Source organism: Helianthus annuus, chromosome 14 (assembly GCF_002127325.2).
Source record: "Helianthus annuus cultivar XRQ/B chromosome 14, HanXRQr2.0-SUNRISE, whole genome shotgun sequence".
Lineage (NCBI taxonomy): Eukaryota > Viridiplantae > Streptophyta > Magnoliopsida > Asterales > Asteraceae > Helianthus > Helianthus annuus.
Genome location: NC_035446.2, coordinates 152,974,670 through 152,991,417, shown reverse-complemented (window position 1 = coordinate 152,991,417; position 16,748 = coordinate 152,974,670). Strand labels below are relative to the sequence as shown.

Sequence of the window (16,748 nt, the reverse complement as noted above, 5' to 3'; positions counted from 1 at the left end):
TTGTTCTGCACGTGTCGAGCAATACCCCCAACCCAAGCCCCTCCACACCCAGTAGTCTTATAACCATGAAAATTTATTCAACAACTCATATTATTCTTTAGAAGCGTGCAAGACACCTTTTAGGGCGTTCATTCCATTATTGAATCATTCATTTTAAGGTCGTGATGTCTATCATCAAGTTTTGAATAAAAGCAATAGACTAAACACCACCATTCAAGTTCAAGGAAACGGTACATAAATCAAAATTTGTTCTGCAACAGTTTGTTAGGCATTATTACTTTTCCCTCTTTTTACTTTTAGTGACACCACTCTTACAATATACTAGCCAAAAATATATAAAAAAAAAACATATAAAATCACAAGAAGATCTTCAAGAAATTCACCCGTATCCGGCTACAACCCCGAACTGTATGACCATCTTCACATTTGATATTCGCGGTTCTAAACCACACCGGACTTCTTTTTGGAGATTTGATCTTCACATCCTTGTGCGTGTTCCAAACTCCTTTTGTATGGTTTCCACCATTCATAGAGCTTTCCATGTAAACTTCCACACGCGTCTCATCTATAGTTCTGATAAACAGGAACACATGGTTCAGAACAAAACGTTTGATCGTATAAAGAACGAAAATAAATTGTATTGATAATGAAATGATAATGTACATGTGTTGATTATATCATAAGATCATGGGTAAAACATAAACCCTAATGATGTAAATTCAATCATGAACAATAAAATAAGAGGTGTGTACCTGATTAGCAGTCACCACACCAGAGAGGGAAGTAGACGTCATGTTCGTCAGATTGGTCTGGTTCCCCTTTAGGATGTATCTTCTTGATGGTAGTACCGAGTTCTTTAGGGTTGAAGAACTCGTAGTAATGGAGAGAGAGGATGGCGTTTTTTTGTGTGATGTTATGAGGGTCTAACCCTAATCCCTCTCTGGTAATCTCCTTATATACACCCAAGGGGAAACCCAATTAGTTAATTAGGGTAATCTGGCCCATCAACAATTACCAACTAATTTATTATAGGTTTTAATATATTTTGATCCGTATTATATAAATGATAATGATGGCTACTAGATTAAATATAAATAAATAAATATTTAATCTTACATTCTCCCACTTAGCCGAATAATCATTTATCATGAGTATTAGATAAGTCTGATCAGAAGTTAATACTCATTTTAGCTTTAAACAAGAACTATAGCAGAGAAATACAGCCGTTGAATCATTATGCGACTCAGGACCCCCATTAGTCATACTATAGCCTTAATTTAAAACCTAACAGTTATGATCAAAATACAAACAAGCCCTTTAGCGTTTGATTTGTATTTATAGTTGTCTATATGTCATTACACCGGCAGAACATATGTAAGAGACATACAAAATCAAACTGATGAGGAATATTAAAAGTTAATCATTCATAGTACGATATGCAGTTGTACATAGTCATCAATAAACCCGTGATTATTATAAGCGCTTACATAATAGTTATGGGTGATAGACTTTTAGTTATAGGATCCTTAAGCATATCATGAATGCATTCGATACAAAGATTTAGTTTCCTCAATTCGTTCATAAACGAATAATTAATTGTGTATCGAAATGTAATGCAGCACCTCTCGAACTGTTACTGTTCAAGGAGACATGGTAGCTGACTTTATCACAATAAGTCTTCAATATATTAATTATATGGAGTTAATAAACTTATGAGTCCACTGATAAATTTCCAACAACATTTAGTGACTATTGCTTTGTGATCAACAATATATTATATCGTCATATCTTAGGTTGTTATTATCAGTTTATTATGACTCCTCCATAAGATAGGTTTTGTCTGCTGACATAAAGATATACCCGAAATTACATTTTGTCATCTTTGAATATTACAAAGTTAGAGTAATAAACCGGTTTTAATTCTCACTTCTTCTTTAAATTATAGTCTCTCGTTTCTTTTAAAGATATTGTAATACTCAATTAAATGCTTCACATTAATCTAGACATATCTAGTGTGTTGCAATATGAGTAATATCTAAACGAGTATAGACTTAAACTTACGTAAGGCTTCTAATTAGTGAAGCGTAAGAAATAATCTCATTTATCCTATTATCCTCTAAAGGAGAGCAGTATTGTTTGTTACATATGTAAGGACCAATTTAATGTTAAACTTATGGAACGGAAGTAATGTCCCATTTGGTCTATCTCAACATGTTATGATATCTATTATGTAAGAGATATCTCTGAGATCTATTATATCAAAGTTTTTGTTAACAATGCTTTGACTTATGTAACATATACCTGTCAAAAGAATATCATCTATATAGACAAGTTTAATTTAGTTGCTCCCACTCATTTTGAGGTAGGTTCATTAATCCACTTGATTCTTGATGAAAATAATTACGTTAAGATCACATTATAATGTTTGCATTAACCCATACATGGATATTATTGGCTTACAATGAAGCGTTCTTTAACCTTCAGTTTGAAACTTTAGATTGTTATCTAATGAACATGTAAATGTGTCAGCCATTGTTAGGGAAAATTCTTTTAATGTTCATCTAATGTAGCTTTAAACTATTATAAGCTACTAGAACAGTGATGATCCTCAAAGAAATCTTTGATAATTTATCTCTTCCTAAGTATAACCTTTGACAATCAATCATGCTTCTTTGTGTCTTAACGTTTATATAAGGATTTGGTTTAGTTATGAACACTCTTAGGTAATTCAATCAAATCCCAAACGTTATATGAACACATAAAATCAGTTTTACTAGAAAACGATTTTATTCTATTTAGAAGATTGATTAACTCTACTGGCTTAATTTGAAGAGATAGGATCAGTAAACTTTTCCAAAATCCATTTCAACTTCAGTTAGGGAGGTTATGTAATCATCAAAGTTAGTAGGTTTTTAAACCTAGATGACCTCCTGAGTTGATTATTGGGTTCATTAAAAGTTTCAATTTTATGGATTAGCTCTTGGTTAGGTTGCTATCATTTTCATTCTAAGTTTGTAAGAGTTGGTGCAGTATAGTGTACAAGAGGTGTAATCGGAGTTAAATTCGGAGTGAATTTAATGACACTCTTCCCCCCGCCTCTTGTATTCCTTGCAAGTCATAATAAGGACTTTGACTGCTCCCACTGACCTTAGAAAACTTAAGGAACTCGGCATGCTTAGGGTCAATGTTTAATGACCAACAAATTCTAATAGAGAAAACATATTAATGACGTTAGTCGTTGTAGTTTCTCTTGTTGAGGATTATGTTAGTTTAGATAAGAAATCTAAGTGTGCCCACAATTAAGCAACAATGAAACTTTTGTAAGAGTAGCTTTAGATTTAAGGAGGCAAGTTTTGATAGAACAGTGTCATAATGGAGCAGTGTCTTGTACAAGAGGTGTAAATTGAAGTAATATAAATTTTTCACTCCCCACCTCTTGCAACTATTGCAAGTTATTATTAAGACACTTAATGCTCCCACTGATCTTTAATATCTCTAGAATGCTACAAGAGAAGTTTCAATGAGCTACGTGACGTAGGAACCTATCATATATACGTTAGACTTTATTTGATTCCTTTAATGTCCAGATATCATGAGAAACTTTAGGGACATATTTAATAGAAATCTTATTAAGTACATATATGAATAGATTTCTTTTAAAAAACTGTGGGCCATATACGACAAATTTAGATACAAGTAGATAGTCTTTAAATGATAAATGAATTATGTCTAAATGTTTCATTTGGAATAAGTTCCACGAATGTCAATGAATGACTTATGATGGACCCATACTTATTCCTTGAGCCATGTGATATTTAGGGCTATAACGCCATGATTTAAAAAAACACTTAGAATGAGATTAGATAAGAAATCATCCTCATTAACCATGTCATGATTTCTCATGAATTTTGGTTATAATGGATGAAGTTTTTAAGTCTCATTTTCCTTTTGTCAAATTCTCATTTACATGATGACAAAAGTTGTGAAAGTGTAAGGTATCATCTAGTTTTATCTTAGTAATGTTTCAATTCAGATATTAAAACAAATAATATGAGAGTTTAAGTAAGTGTGACTTTATGTTAACCATGCAAACCTCACAGCCTTCATAACATAGCTTAATTATGATACTATATTCTGATTAATCTTTAGAATATGTAAGGTATCGAAAGGTTTTGTTAGAAGACTGCTTATTATGGTTTTTATAGCCTTAACATTTAATTTTGTCACTAACTCTCATGTTAATTATTTGTTGAGTTCTGGTAAGGAAACGTTTAGAACTAGAGTCAACTTATCATGTGTTAATAGGAATATTAAAAATTAGTAGACTTAAATATCATAGGAAGTGACTACCTAATTAATTCATCCAACTGTTCTTTAGAATAATGGATAGTCTCGTTGCTTATGTTTAGTCTAATGACATAATTATGCAGTGAGATTTTCCTTTGAAGAAACTAAAAGTTGGAATTTTTACTTGTAATTTGTCTATAGACCTTAAAACAATCCTCTTTTAAATTAAGTGGTTGTAAGGTGAGTAACAACTTATTTTCCAGCTTTAAACATTTATTTATTTGTACATATGTTGCTTATCAACACACTCATTATACTTTGGTACTTTTGTGTGTTATAGTTGATTTATAAGGCATCAAATTGTACAAGTGAAAATCTTAGTATGTAATGTACTGGAAAAATGTACTTATTTCCATGCGTAAGCCCTTAACTTTACGGGTCATGGTATCGTACATTATTATGTATTCACATATACCACTTAACTTTATAGTTTAGAATTTTAAAAGAAGGCATGCATCTTAGGAGTTCTAGTGATTATTCCATATATAAGAGATTAGCCTTAGGAAAATCTTAATCTGGAATAACTTTAGTGATAGCATTATGTTAGAGAGTTCTTGATTATTATAAGAGACATCATGTTCGATTTGTCCTGATCATCATGCTCTAATTTTCTTCTTTATAATCTTTATCAGAAGAGAGCAATAGGATTATCGTGTCTTAAGAAATAATCAAGGATTTAATTTAAGAGCTAATTCCAATAGAAACTTTAAATAAAGCAAACATTTGGGTTTAGGAATTAGAGTGGATGAGATATAGGTAGAAGTAAATTATAGTGAGTAAAATTATGGGTACTTAAAATAAGGCAGACGAAATGATCATAAAATTAAGTAAGGATCATTAATATAAGGATCATTATGTGAAGAGATTGTGATATGTCTATTACTAACATCAAAATAATAGACTTAGTAAAATCCTACTTAAACAAAGACAAATCAGCTTTGGCCAGAAGTGTAATCATTTAAGTATGTGTGCAAAGTAATCGTGACAAATCAGCTTTGGCCAGAAATGAGACAATCACTTTAGTTATGCACTTGTCAAGCATGCTAAACATAAATGAATTAAATCAGCTTTGGCCAGAATTAAGACATTTCACGTTTGTAATGCATACTTAACATAGCTTTTATAAGACTTGAACAATAAATAGATGTAGTAAATCAGCTTTGGCCAGAATTAATACATCAAAAGCTCATTCAAGTTAAGCTATTTTGGTTTTGTAAAACATTATTTGATCCTTATTAATTAACTAAGTATTTACAAAACCAATTATTAATTAGCTAAGTCTTAGTTCACATTAAACAGCCTAAGTTTTGAGATTTCGAGTCATGGTCTCGAGTCGTGCTGTTATGGTTTCGAGTCGCAACCTTAGTCTCGAGTTATGCTGTTATGGTTTCGAGTCGCAACCTTAGTCTCGACTAATCACGTTATGGTTGCGAGTCGTAACCTTATGGTTTCGATCAATCATGTTATGGTTTCGAGTCGCAACCTCATGGTTTCGAGTCGCAACCTCATGGTTTCGAGTAGCAACCTCATGGTTGCGAGTAGCAACCTCATGGTTGCGAGTAGCAACCTCGTTAACAGCTGTTTTGTGATAAGGTTGAATCAGCTAATTTTAATGGATTTTGATTATCATTTCAAGATATTTCTATCTATCCAAGTTAGTTATTCGATTATAAATAATATATTATTCGAAACTTGGAGATAAAGTTATACAATTTTAGGAAATATAATCAAAATCTAATCTATCACAAAATTAGATGACATCATAACAAACATTCATATAAATAAAATAAATGAAATCTCAATATAATAATTGATTTAATATTCATGTTGATTATATTTGAATGAGAAAATTCAAATATATGCGTGGATTATATTTCAATGAGAAAATCCATCCATTCCACGAAATTCAATTTATGCGTGGATTAAAAAATGAATTTATGGAGTCATTACAAGAACACATGACTTCAGTTCAATATTCATGTGAACTTTAATACAAAAAACAATTCATTGAATTAATTATACTTTTAAATTTCAAAGCCACATAAAGCAATTCTGGGCGATTATTCTCATAAAAAAAAATGATTTAGTCACCATCAAACAAAAGGTAATTATGATTGATTTAATTTTCAAATCAATATCCAGATTAAAAAATCGCAAATCTGGAAAAATACAATCTTAATGTTTTGATTAATTCATATAGTTCAATTCATTGATATCCTTGATTGAATTGATATAATCAACATACGCTCTGATACCACATGTTGATTATATCATAAGATCATGGGTAAAACATAAACCCTAATGATGTAAATTCAATCATGAACAATAAAATAAGAGGTGTGTACCTGATTAGCAGTCACCACACCAGAGAGGGAAGTAGACGTCATGTTCGTCAGATTGGTCTGGTTCCCCTTTAGGATGTATCTTCTTGATGGTAGTACCGAGTTCTTTAGGGTTGAAGAACTCGTAGTAATGGAGAGAGAGGATGGCGTTTTTTTGTGTGATGTTATGAGGGTCTAACCCTAATCCCTCTCTGGTAATCTCCTTATATACACCCAAGGGGAAACCCAATTAGTTAATTAGGGTAATCTGGCCCATCAACAATTACCAACTAATTTATTATAGGTTTTAATATATTTTGATCCGTATTATATAAATGATAATGATGGCTACTAGATTAAATATAAATAAATAAATATTTAATCTTACAACATGTAACTATAGTAGTTAGGATAGATCAAAGGAAAAGACATACTACATAGTAATTACGAGGGCGCTCCTATAGTTTTGGAAGCCCCTAATCTCATTGCTTTGGGCGTTCGTAAACACTGTCTGCGGACACTCCTAAAGTTTTGGAATCGGTTTCATATGATGACAAGACCTTTTTCTGCACCCATCAACATAATCTAGAGGTCAAGACTAACAAAACCACTAATATTTACAAAATTCATGGATGTTATGATGTAAGATCTATTATAATATCTAAGTTACCGGTTACTAGAAAAAGATACAGGTTCATGGAAAGGACATAAATACCATTGGCTCAAAGTCGGGACTTGACAAGTTGACCGTGAGATTTCTCATTAGTAACAAGACCTGCTCGGTCAAATGAAAGAAATTTAGAATTTTGCTGAAGTTAACAACTCCAAGATTGCGTTAATAGAACGATGGATAATACAATTGACATTAATAAATCTGAACTGACTCACTGTTTCGAAGTTTATAGGATCCATCTCCTTTAATTTCTGCACATGCCCTTTACTTTCGGGATCAAAAACACTTCCAATGAAGCTATAAACTTCAGAGAAATCTGGTATGCCTGAAAAAGGTATTCAATAAAAAAAATAAGGACGACAGTTACAGAATTGGTTCACTTAGAACAGAATCAAGTAGTGTGGGTCGCCAACTTAAATAGATACATGTATGTATATATGAAGTACAAGATTACCATGAAGGACGGAAGCTGGTTCCGTTTGTTTTGATAGTTCAGAACTAGGAATTTCTCTACTGGAGCTCCCTACGCCACTACTACTGATGTTACTAATCTTTAGCGCGCCTCTTGATCCAGAGTCAGCTGAGGAATGGCAATTGACTTAATATTAAATGCCGGAATAACCTTATCAGACGAGTAAGAAACGAAAGATTACAAATATGTATGCATGCCTTCAATCCCATGTAGATCATATTCATCGTGTGAAGTCATAATTCCACTAGATGGACTGATAAGCTGGGAAGTGTCGTCCCACGGAGTATATCCAGGCGTAAGGGTACTCATTGAGGAAGGATAGCACATGGATGTTTGAAGTGGTAATAGAACTGCCATACAGTTAAAGAAAATGTTATTAAAATAAAAATTACAGATATAAAATATAACAAATTTGGAGTATATTTTATACACAACCATTTTTGGCTGCCTTTTGTGGATAAGGATGTGTAGCCTTGCGTTTCGGACGAGGTGGCGGGACGTGTGCGATTGATCCGTTTTTTTGGACCTTCAGAAAATATTTCTGGGCGTGACTTCGTATCTGCAAATAGAATTACCCCCTTCAATTGAAAATTAAGGAAGTATATCATTAGAATGTTAAGCTCAAATGCAGTTATATTCACTTATAGACTTATAGTTAAGGAGTTAATCGATGCCCTTTAGCGAATTACTAATAAACAAAACTAAAAGGGGGTGAACACACCAGAGACCAAATCATATATAACAAGCTGCATTTCAACCAAATTACATACAGAAAAATGAGTCCAGTGATTTAAAGCATGGTTCTACAACGCATAGAAAGTAATACATTGAATAATTTGTTGGAAATTTTAGTGAAAAGGTGATTTTTTACTAATTTTGTACACAAATATTTATGTAATTATTATATAATAATTATTAATTAAAGGGTTTACGTTCTCTTTCATAAAGGCTTTGCAACGAGCAAAGAAGTATCCAACACAGAGCCAAAATGAAAGAGATATCGATGTTTAAAGTTGTACATTGAAACGAAAGTGGTGTGAGAAATTGGATGGCAAGTGGTACAGATATACTTTTTCAGCGGTAAACTAATATACTCTTAAATACTCCTATACATGTACCTTGCAGGCAAGGGCGTAGCTTTGTGGGGGTGGGGGGGAGGGGGCGGCCGACCCTCTGAACTTTTCGCTCGTTAGTGGAGAGTATGTAGTTTTCGTATAGAAATTTTTGAGTATATACGTTTTTGACCCCCCGGTTTTATAGAAATTTTTGGTATATACGTTTTCGAACCCCCGGTCGGAAATCTCAAGGTCACCACTACCTGCAGAATTTGAACTCTCTACCTCTTAGACCTAGGGGATGCACCTTACAACCGCACCGTACACAATGTTTATCACAAGCCTCAAGCCACACCTTTTTCGTTTTATTATTTACTTTTTGCAACATTTATTGTGTTTTTTTTTAATCATAAACGGTATCTCTGACATAATTAAAAACATCCTGAGTTATTAATATGGGCAGCAGATCTAACATAGGATTTGTTAAAGTACAGATGAGAAATATACACCTGAATTACTGTCTTTGAACCAACAAAGTCTTCAATTTTCTTCCAATCACGATCAAACCTGAAAGAAAATGAGACAGAAGTCACAGAATTGACTTTTAGCTTGCATAAACAATTAACATGAACATCATTCGTGATGTATAATAAAATTTGGAGCAAAGAAAAGTTACTAACAATTGAAGAGCTTCAAGGAACTTATCGTGTTCTTCTTCAGTCCAGCTTTCTCTGGACTTTGTAATAGTATAGGGCTTCCGAACCTTCTTGCCGGAACTATCCATTGATGAAGAAGATGAATGTGTAGAGTTTTTGCTGTTACTGTTCATGCCTGTTGTTGTTGTTCTGATGCTGCGGGTTATGGAGTGTCGTCGGTATGTGTTGTTGTGTGGCTCAGGTGATCTGTGGCGACCTTCAATAAATCGCCCCACTTGAATGTTTAGTTTCAGTTTTTGTATTGAGGACCTTATACTTTCACCGATTTTACAAAACCTTTAACAAAGTATTCGTGGGGGGTGTGTCGATTTAAACACACCCCGTATAATAGTTACGTCTAGGGCTGCAACCAAACCGAACGAACACGAATAAGGCTTTGTTAGTGTTTGTTTGTAATGAAATATTTGTGTTCACGAATGGTTCATGAACACTTACCGAACGAGATTTTATGTTCGTGTTCGTTTGTTAATTATAGGCAACGAACGTTGATGAACACAGATGACCGCAAATTAACTAATGTTCATGAACACAGATGGAAACAAACGCACACAAACAACCATTGATGAACAAAATATATAATACTCTGACACTTATTAAATATTTTATTTGTCAGAATTTTGAAGTATATAAATAAAATAAAAACTAAAAACACTTAGGAATTATCGAACATAAACGAACTCGTATCGGACATTCACTAACATAAATGAACGAACGCGGCCTCTGTTCATGTTCGTTCATTTTACTAAACGAAATGAATTTCTTGTCCATGTTGATTTGTTTAATTGAACGAACTTCCCAACAAATGGTTCAAAAACTGTTCGCCAAACGTGTGATTTGTTTGCAGCTCTAGTTACGTCTATGGTAATGGAATACGTGAAGATATAGCATAGTCATGTATTTGTTTTTGTTAATATATCCTACTTTATTCCATTAACATAGGCTAAAAAATATGGTGTAAACGTATAACTCCCAGTTTATCAGTTTTTCAGTTTTTTGTTCACTTATCATCAACAATACATATGTTTAGCTGGTAAAGTTAAATCATACAAGAAAATGAATCGTGTTGTTCCAATTTTATGTATGTATGTAGTTATTTTTTCTATTTGGTACATGAAATTTTGATATGTTTCTGTTTGAGAATGAGATAATAATTACATCATGCCTCTATAAGATAATTATATGGTTAATCTGAAGTTGGTAGATGCTGACAAATCTTATGAAATTAAATTTGGCATACTACCATTATAATTAGAAGACTAAATAAATGCGTGTATTAATAACATTCAAGAGTCATGTGTTTCCACAATTATAGTAGGGCTTTAGATGAGGAGTCTGGGCCTGAAGTCGGACAAACCCCATTAAATGTTTGTCACAATGTTTCTTCCGTTATTATTTCCCAATTTTATTTCTCTTGTCCTTATCAATCCTTTTCACGCCCATATAATGATCATTACGCATGGTTTACTTATCTATCTACTCCAAATATGAATCTCTTAATTTTTTAACTGTCACATTTGACATGATGAAAAATATCCTATAAACGACTTGGTGAAGTATTAGGGTGTAAGGGGCACCTTCGGTGACCCCATTCGGTGACCTCATTCACCTAAGGGGAACACCGCCGCCATCACTTAGGTGAGTGGTTTGGGGGAGTGAAATCGGTGGGGATTCACCGAAGAGAGGGGAGGAGAGAGGGAGGAGTGGACCAATGAAAAGTTTTCCTTTTTTTTTAATAAAAAACCAAGTCACCTAAGAGGGGAGTGCCACCATCAATTTAGAGTGTTAGGGGAGTTTAAGAGGGGAGTTAACGTGGCACACGAGGATTGGTTATGCGTAAGAGAGGGGACTCCCCTCTTAGGGTGGGCGGGGCGTAATTCGGGGAGTGCCGCGGGGAGGGTTTTCACCGATTAGGTGGGTGGCGCCGTTAAATCGGTGAGGTAGAGAGAGGGTCGAAACCGGTGGGCTGTCACCGATGGAGGAGAGGGGAAAGGTGGTGGGGCCAGCCCACTTTCAACCAATCAAAGCTTTTCTTTGTTTGTTTTTTTTTTTTTTTTTTTTTGAATAAAAAAATAAGGGGAGTTAAGAGGGGAGTGGCGCCATCAAATGGGGGTGTTAGGGGAGTTTAAGAGGGGAGTTGACGTGGCACACGGGGATTGGTTTGACGTAAGAGAGGGGACTCACCTATTAGGTGAGCACCCCCTTCACCCTTAGGGGAGTGCCCCTTACACCCTTATAGCCTATTTATATATCTACCACTTGTTGCAATTATCTAAGAAGCTTAGGCCATGTGCTATGGGGTAACGCGCTAACGCCCCTATGAGGTTTCATGTGAGGGGGTTTGGGGTGGGGGGGGGGGTGTCTGCATAACGAGCGTGAGATTTGAATGTTGGTCCCCTCTCTCCTTTTTTTTGAACGGCGAAATTCTTACTCCCAGTGAGCACTTATGTGTATTAAAAAGGCATATTAACTCTTTTTTTAATGGACAATCACGAAAACAGGCATATTAACTCTTTTTTTTTTTACAAAATAGACATTAAACCTAAACATTTAAAAAAATAGACATTCAAAACCATCCAATCAGACAACCAAATAAGCACCATCGGATATGGGGCTAAGCCTTAGCTGACAAAATAAGTGATGAAAAGTACCAAGAGTCCACGAAAAAACCGATCAAACCAACACACGTGTAAAAGGGAGGCTAAATTTTAGCCGCTAGCTAAGGCTGAACTACTGCTTTTTTCCACCAACTAAGGCTTAGCTCCCGCTTTTACATGTGTTGTCATTTTACTGGTTTGCTTGTAGATTTGTAGTATGTACTTTACAAAAGTTTTCGTGTCAGGCTAATTCCTAGCTATCTTAGACGGCGTGTTTTTTTGTCGGCTCAATTTCAATATCTATTTTGTTAATTTCATAGTCAACATGTCTAATTTGATGATTTTCTCTTTGTTTATTTAAACTCAAAATTTTATAAACATTTATGTTTATTGAAGTAAATTTGCAATTTAAAAGTGATATGTCAAAAAAAACAAACATTAAAGACTTTGAAGTTAAATATGGTGTATTGCAAACCCATATAAAGACGAGGGCATGTTTTGCATATATTTAAAATCATGGGGGTGTTCTGTTAAGCCTACACAAACGGACCATCTCCGGCATACCGAGAAATCACCGCCGATAAATTATTTTCTCTAGTATTAAATTAAATACTAAAATATTCGAAGTGGGCCTACCGCCTGCAACGTGTGACTCTGTCCCAACCACAAGTTTAAGGACCTGGGACCACGTGGCAAAGTCCTAACTTTTTCCACTGTTGGATCATCGAGATCTAACGGTTTTCGTAACCTTTGGTTGATTAGTGGACACATATGAACTGCTAATGGGATTTGAACACGTGTTGACTATTATATCCACGAAAATTGGGAAGTTACGACGGATATAAAGGGCTTTACGCAAACAAAGTATTTGCTGGCTTAAATGTATTTGTCATTGACTTCAACGTTGAAAGTTAAAAGTCAGAATATAATTTATTTAAAATTTGAGACCTAATTTAAAATTTATTAATTAATCTCCTATCTCAATCTTCGTTAATTTTTTGTTCAATAAATTAAATCTTCAAGCTCTTTCCTGTAGGCAAAAGACACATTTAAAGAAAGGGAAACTGCTCACGTGGGTAGCGTTTCTTTCATTTTATAGATGAACAAAATTCATAAGATAAAGCCATAAAGCCATAAAGGTATAGTTTTATGTCTTCTATCACTTTTATATAAAGGTATAGTTTACGTGGGGTTCAAGAGTGAATACTAATGTATTTGCAAACTGAGTGAACAAATCTTGTCTATTGTCTAGCAATCAAGAAAAGAGACATCGAGACAAAGCATGTGATGTATAAGTGACACTTACGTAGATTCTACATCGCCCATTCACATGAGATATGTTGGAACATGATCTCAACCTCTTGTACCGTCAACTCATATTGGACGTCTTAACTATTGATGAATGGAGAACTCCACAAAGCGTGTTTGGGTGAGATTAATTTTAGGTTGGTATCTTTATGGGAAGTACTCAAGTACCCATCGGGAAGCCAAAAACAAAGTTGTGAACATTGACTGGGCAAAATGGTCTATATTGGCTAGTATGAGAGGTTGGATGTTACATAAATATTTTATGTACTAAAAAGTACATGTTAGGTTACTTTTGTTCTATTTGACCTAATATATCTGTTTCATATATACCTCTTTTAGTTATATCGGAATTTTGTTTTTTAGTTGTAATCACTCTTTATGATTTTGATTCTCATTTAACAATGTTATGTCATTGTCTTTTGTCTTACCTTATTAGCCTCACTTAAACAATGGTCGGTACTAAAAAGCTATGCTTACTTTTCTCAAGTTTTTTGTATAAGAAATCTGGCCAGTCATATTAATATGTTTGGTGCTAGCAATCATAATCAACTTTAATGAATTATTTAATATAAACTATTAGATATTATCTAAATCTTAATCAATATAAACACTAACATTTATTAATTTAATAAAAACTATTAGATATTATCTAAATCTTAATCAATATAAATACTAACATTTATAATATCAGAGTATCACGCGTATTTAATAATAACAAGAAGTCCATAATATACCACTTTAATCCAGAAAAAAGTTCTCCATAATATACCACTCAAAAATATTTAAAACTTTGGGCTCCTTTGTGGATAGATGGGCTGACATTTGTCCAGCCCATAATGAAAGAACTTCAAAATTCTAATGACACACACATTCAAGGTACACAAATTCAGATAAAAAGCTTGTGTTCTATGGCAGTGCCGTTCCAACATTTCTGGAGGTCCTAAACGAACTACAAAGTCAGGACCTTATTATTGGTATAAATGAAATAATGAATTGAGATTGAAATTTGAGACACTCAATAACTAGAGCGATGATTTTTCCTGATATCGGCCCTAATTTCGCTCAATCCGCAATCAATTTCACATTGCTTACTCAAAAGACGCCAACGAGGGTTGATATTGGGCCTAGAAATGTCGTTTAAATGGCAAAAAACGTTGTTTAACCGTTGTTGGCGTGCGTGGACAGTGCGGACTCCTAGTGTAAAATCCTAAATATTGGGCCTAGAAACGTTGTTTAAATGACAAAAAAAAAAAGCAAGTCTAATATATGAAAAGAAATAAAATTGAAGGCCCTTGTTTTTTGGTGGCCCTAGGCCATAGCCTAGGTTGATAAGCCTTACGGGCCGGCCCTGTTCTATGGTTGAAATTTAATAATTGAGAAAAATGGATATTCTGGCGATGAGTGGTTTTTTTAAAATCCTTGGCGTCACAATGACTTGAGAATTCAAAAACCTATCACTGTCCCGGGCGATGAGTGGAAAATCAAAAGCTTGTGTTCTGTGGTTGAAATTTAATAATTTGGAAAAATGGATATTCGGACGATGACTTGGGAAATCAAAAACCCTATTATTGTTCCGGCAGAGATTTAAAGCCACAGTCTCTCCAAAACGGTACATATTTAAAGTAAAGTTGTTTTTGAACTAAATACATATATGAAACTTTGGCCAAAATTTTGAAATTACAAAAGAAAATATTGAAATTAAGGATCTAAATAGATACCCAAATCGATTAAATCAAAGATTAAAAGGAAAGTGGACAAGTTTAACAAAACTGAGAGAAAATCATGATTAGCGAATCGAAGCCATAAATCAATAAATCAATAAAATTGGGTGTGACACCACACATATCATACATGCAGGGCCGGCCCGTTAATGTAATTGGGCTAGGTGACAACCTAGGGCCTCCGAAAAAATAAGGCCTCCAAAACTAAAAAAATAAAGAGAAAAATGCCCTGATGGTCCCTGTGGTTTCGCCTTTTTTCACCTATAGTCCCCAACTTTCTAAAATTACCTGAATAGTCCCCAAGTTTTTAATTTTTGTTCCTGGATAGTCCCTGAAATAGATGAGGGTTAGTTTTTGGTGTTAAGTAAGTGTAAAATTACTAAAATACCCTCATCATAAAACAAAATATATACACCCACATATTATCCCTTTCTCTTCCTGCTCTCTCTCTCAGGTGTGGGTCCCACCACCTACCCTCCTCACTTCATCCTCCACCACCGCCATGGCAACCTTCCCCTGATTTCGCCTCTTACAATAGCAAGTCATCATTCGAATTACAGCCAGTGGCGGACTCAGGATTTTTTTTCAATGGGGTCCTCTTTTTTCAGTGTTCAAATTTTTCATAACAAAAGTTAGAATTTCGGGCAGGGCGACCAAGTGGTTCTTAAACCCATATACCAGCAGAAGTGTCTTAATGATTCAAATATGTTGGAGTTTCAAAATTTATCTTTCATGACTTTTTTGTTGATGGTGCTTATTTTTGTTAATGAATTCAGAAGATTTAGAGTAACGTCAACACTATTGTAGACATTGGATTCATTGACAAAAAACAACATTGGCATTAGCAATAATTAATATGAAAGAATACATTATTTTCACATTAACAACTAAGAATTTATAAACCCATTGACTTTTATTTTAATATGGATAGTTACCAAAACTACCAATGCTCAACATAAACTATTGACTTTTACTTAATGATTTGTACAGAGAAGCTAGAGAAGGACACTTGCATAGCATATCTAAAACAAACAACTTACAAAAACATATCTGCTAGTGGGAAAAAAAAAAAAAAAACTGATAGTAGAGAGTCTCGAATGTGCCACCTTTGCTTTAAGATGAAAGGGGTTTACCATTGCAACAGGGTTGAATTTTAGACCATGGGGTCCTTTGAAATAATTTTATGGGGTCCTTCAAAAAATTTATATATCGTTTCTATTACTTTTTTAAAAAAGATTGGGGTCCGTGGACCCCGACCCACTAAGTGTAGGTCCGCCCCTGATTACAGCCACAGAAACCCCACAATATTCTCTCTTTTATCAATATGTTACCCAATCAGATCTTTGCATTCAAACATACAAATCAACCCTTTAAAATCTAGATCAAACAAAAGGAGCAAATTTTTCTTGGACCCAAACCAAATAACAATGGGGAAACGAAATAATTCGATTAAAACATGAATTTAATGAAGGATGAATGTAAAATATACCCCATAACCACAAAATTGAAGCCAAATGGAATTGAAGAAAAAGGAAACAGGC

The 16,748-nt window shown here is 34.1% G+C and overlaps 1 protein-coding gene across 3 annotated transcripts; it reads right to left on the bottom strand.

Moving 5' to 3' along the window:
- Positions 1–212: 212 nt before the first annotated feature.
- LOC110939601 (protein REVEILLE 8) lies at positions 213–9,804 on the bottom strand. Of its 3 annotated transcripts, XM_022181168.2 has the most exons (9): positions 9,549–9,803; positions 9,378–9,435; positions 8,249–8,372; positions 8,011–8,163; positions 7,796–7,921; positions 7,557–7,666; positions 7,384–7,443; positions 7,103–7,234; positions 213–573 (listed from the first exon to the last, which is right to left on the bottom strand). In XM_022181168.2, the coding sequence occupies exons 1-8, from the start codon at positions 9,695–9,697 to the stop codon at positions 7,151–7,153; spliced, it is 864 nt and encodes a 287-aa protein (XP_022036860.1). In that variant the 5' UTR covers positions 9,698–9,803; the 3' UTR covers positions 213–573; positions 7,103–7,150. The 3 variants fall into 3 exon arrangements, with proteins under 3 accessions (XP_022036860.1, XP_022036861.1, XP_035839279.1); XM_022181169.1 differs by lacking the exon at positions 7,103–7,234; XM_035983386.1 differs by lacking the exon at positions 213–573 and having other exon boundaries at positions 7,014–7,234; positions 7,359–7,443; positions 9,549–9,804.
- Positions 9,805–16,748: the final 6,944 nt, after the last annotated feature.

Coding starts and splice junctions, on each gene's coding strand:
- LOC110939601 (XM_022181168.2), bottom strand. CDS start 9,697: ATGAACAGTAACAGCAAAAACTCTACACATTCATCTTCTTCATCAATG. Junction 7,922..8,010: donor TGATCTACATGGGATTGAAG/GCATGCATACAT, acceptor GCCATTCCTCAG/CTGACTCTGGATCAAGAGGC. Junction 7,444..7,556: donor ATCCTATAAACTTCGAAACA/GTGAGTCAGTTC, acceptor TTGACCGAGCAG/GTCTTGTTACTAATGAGAAA.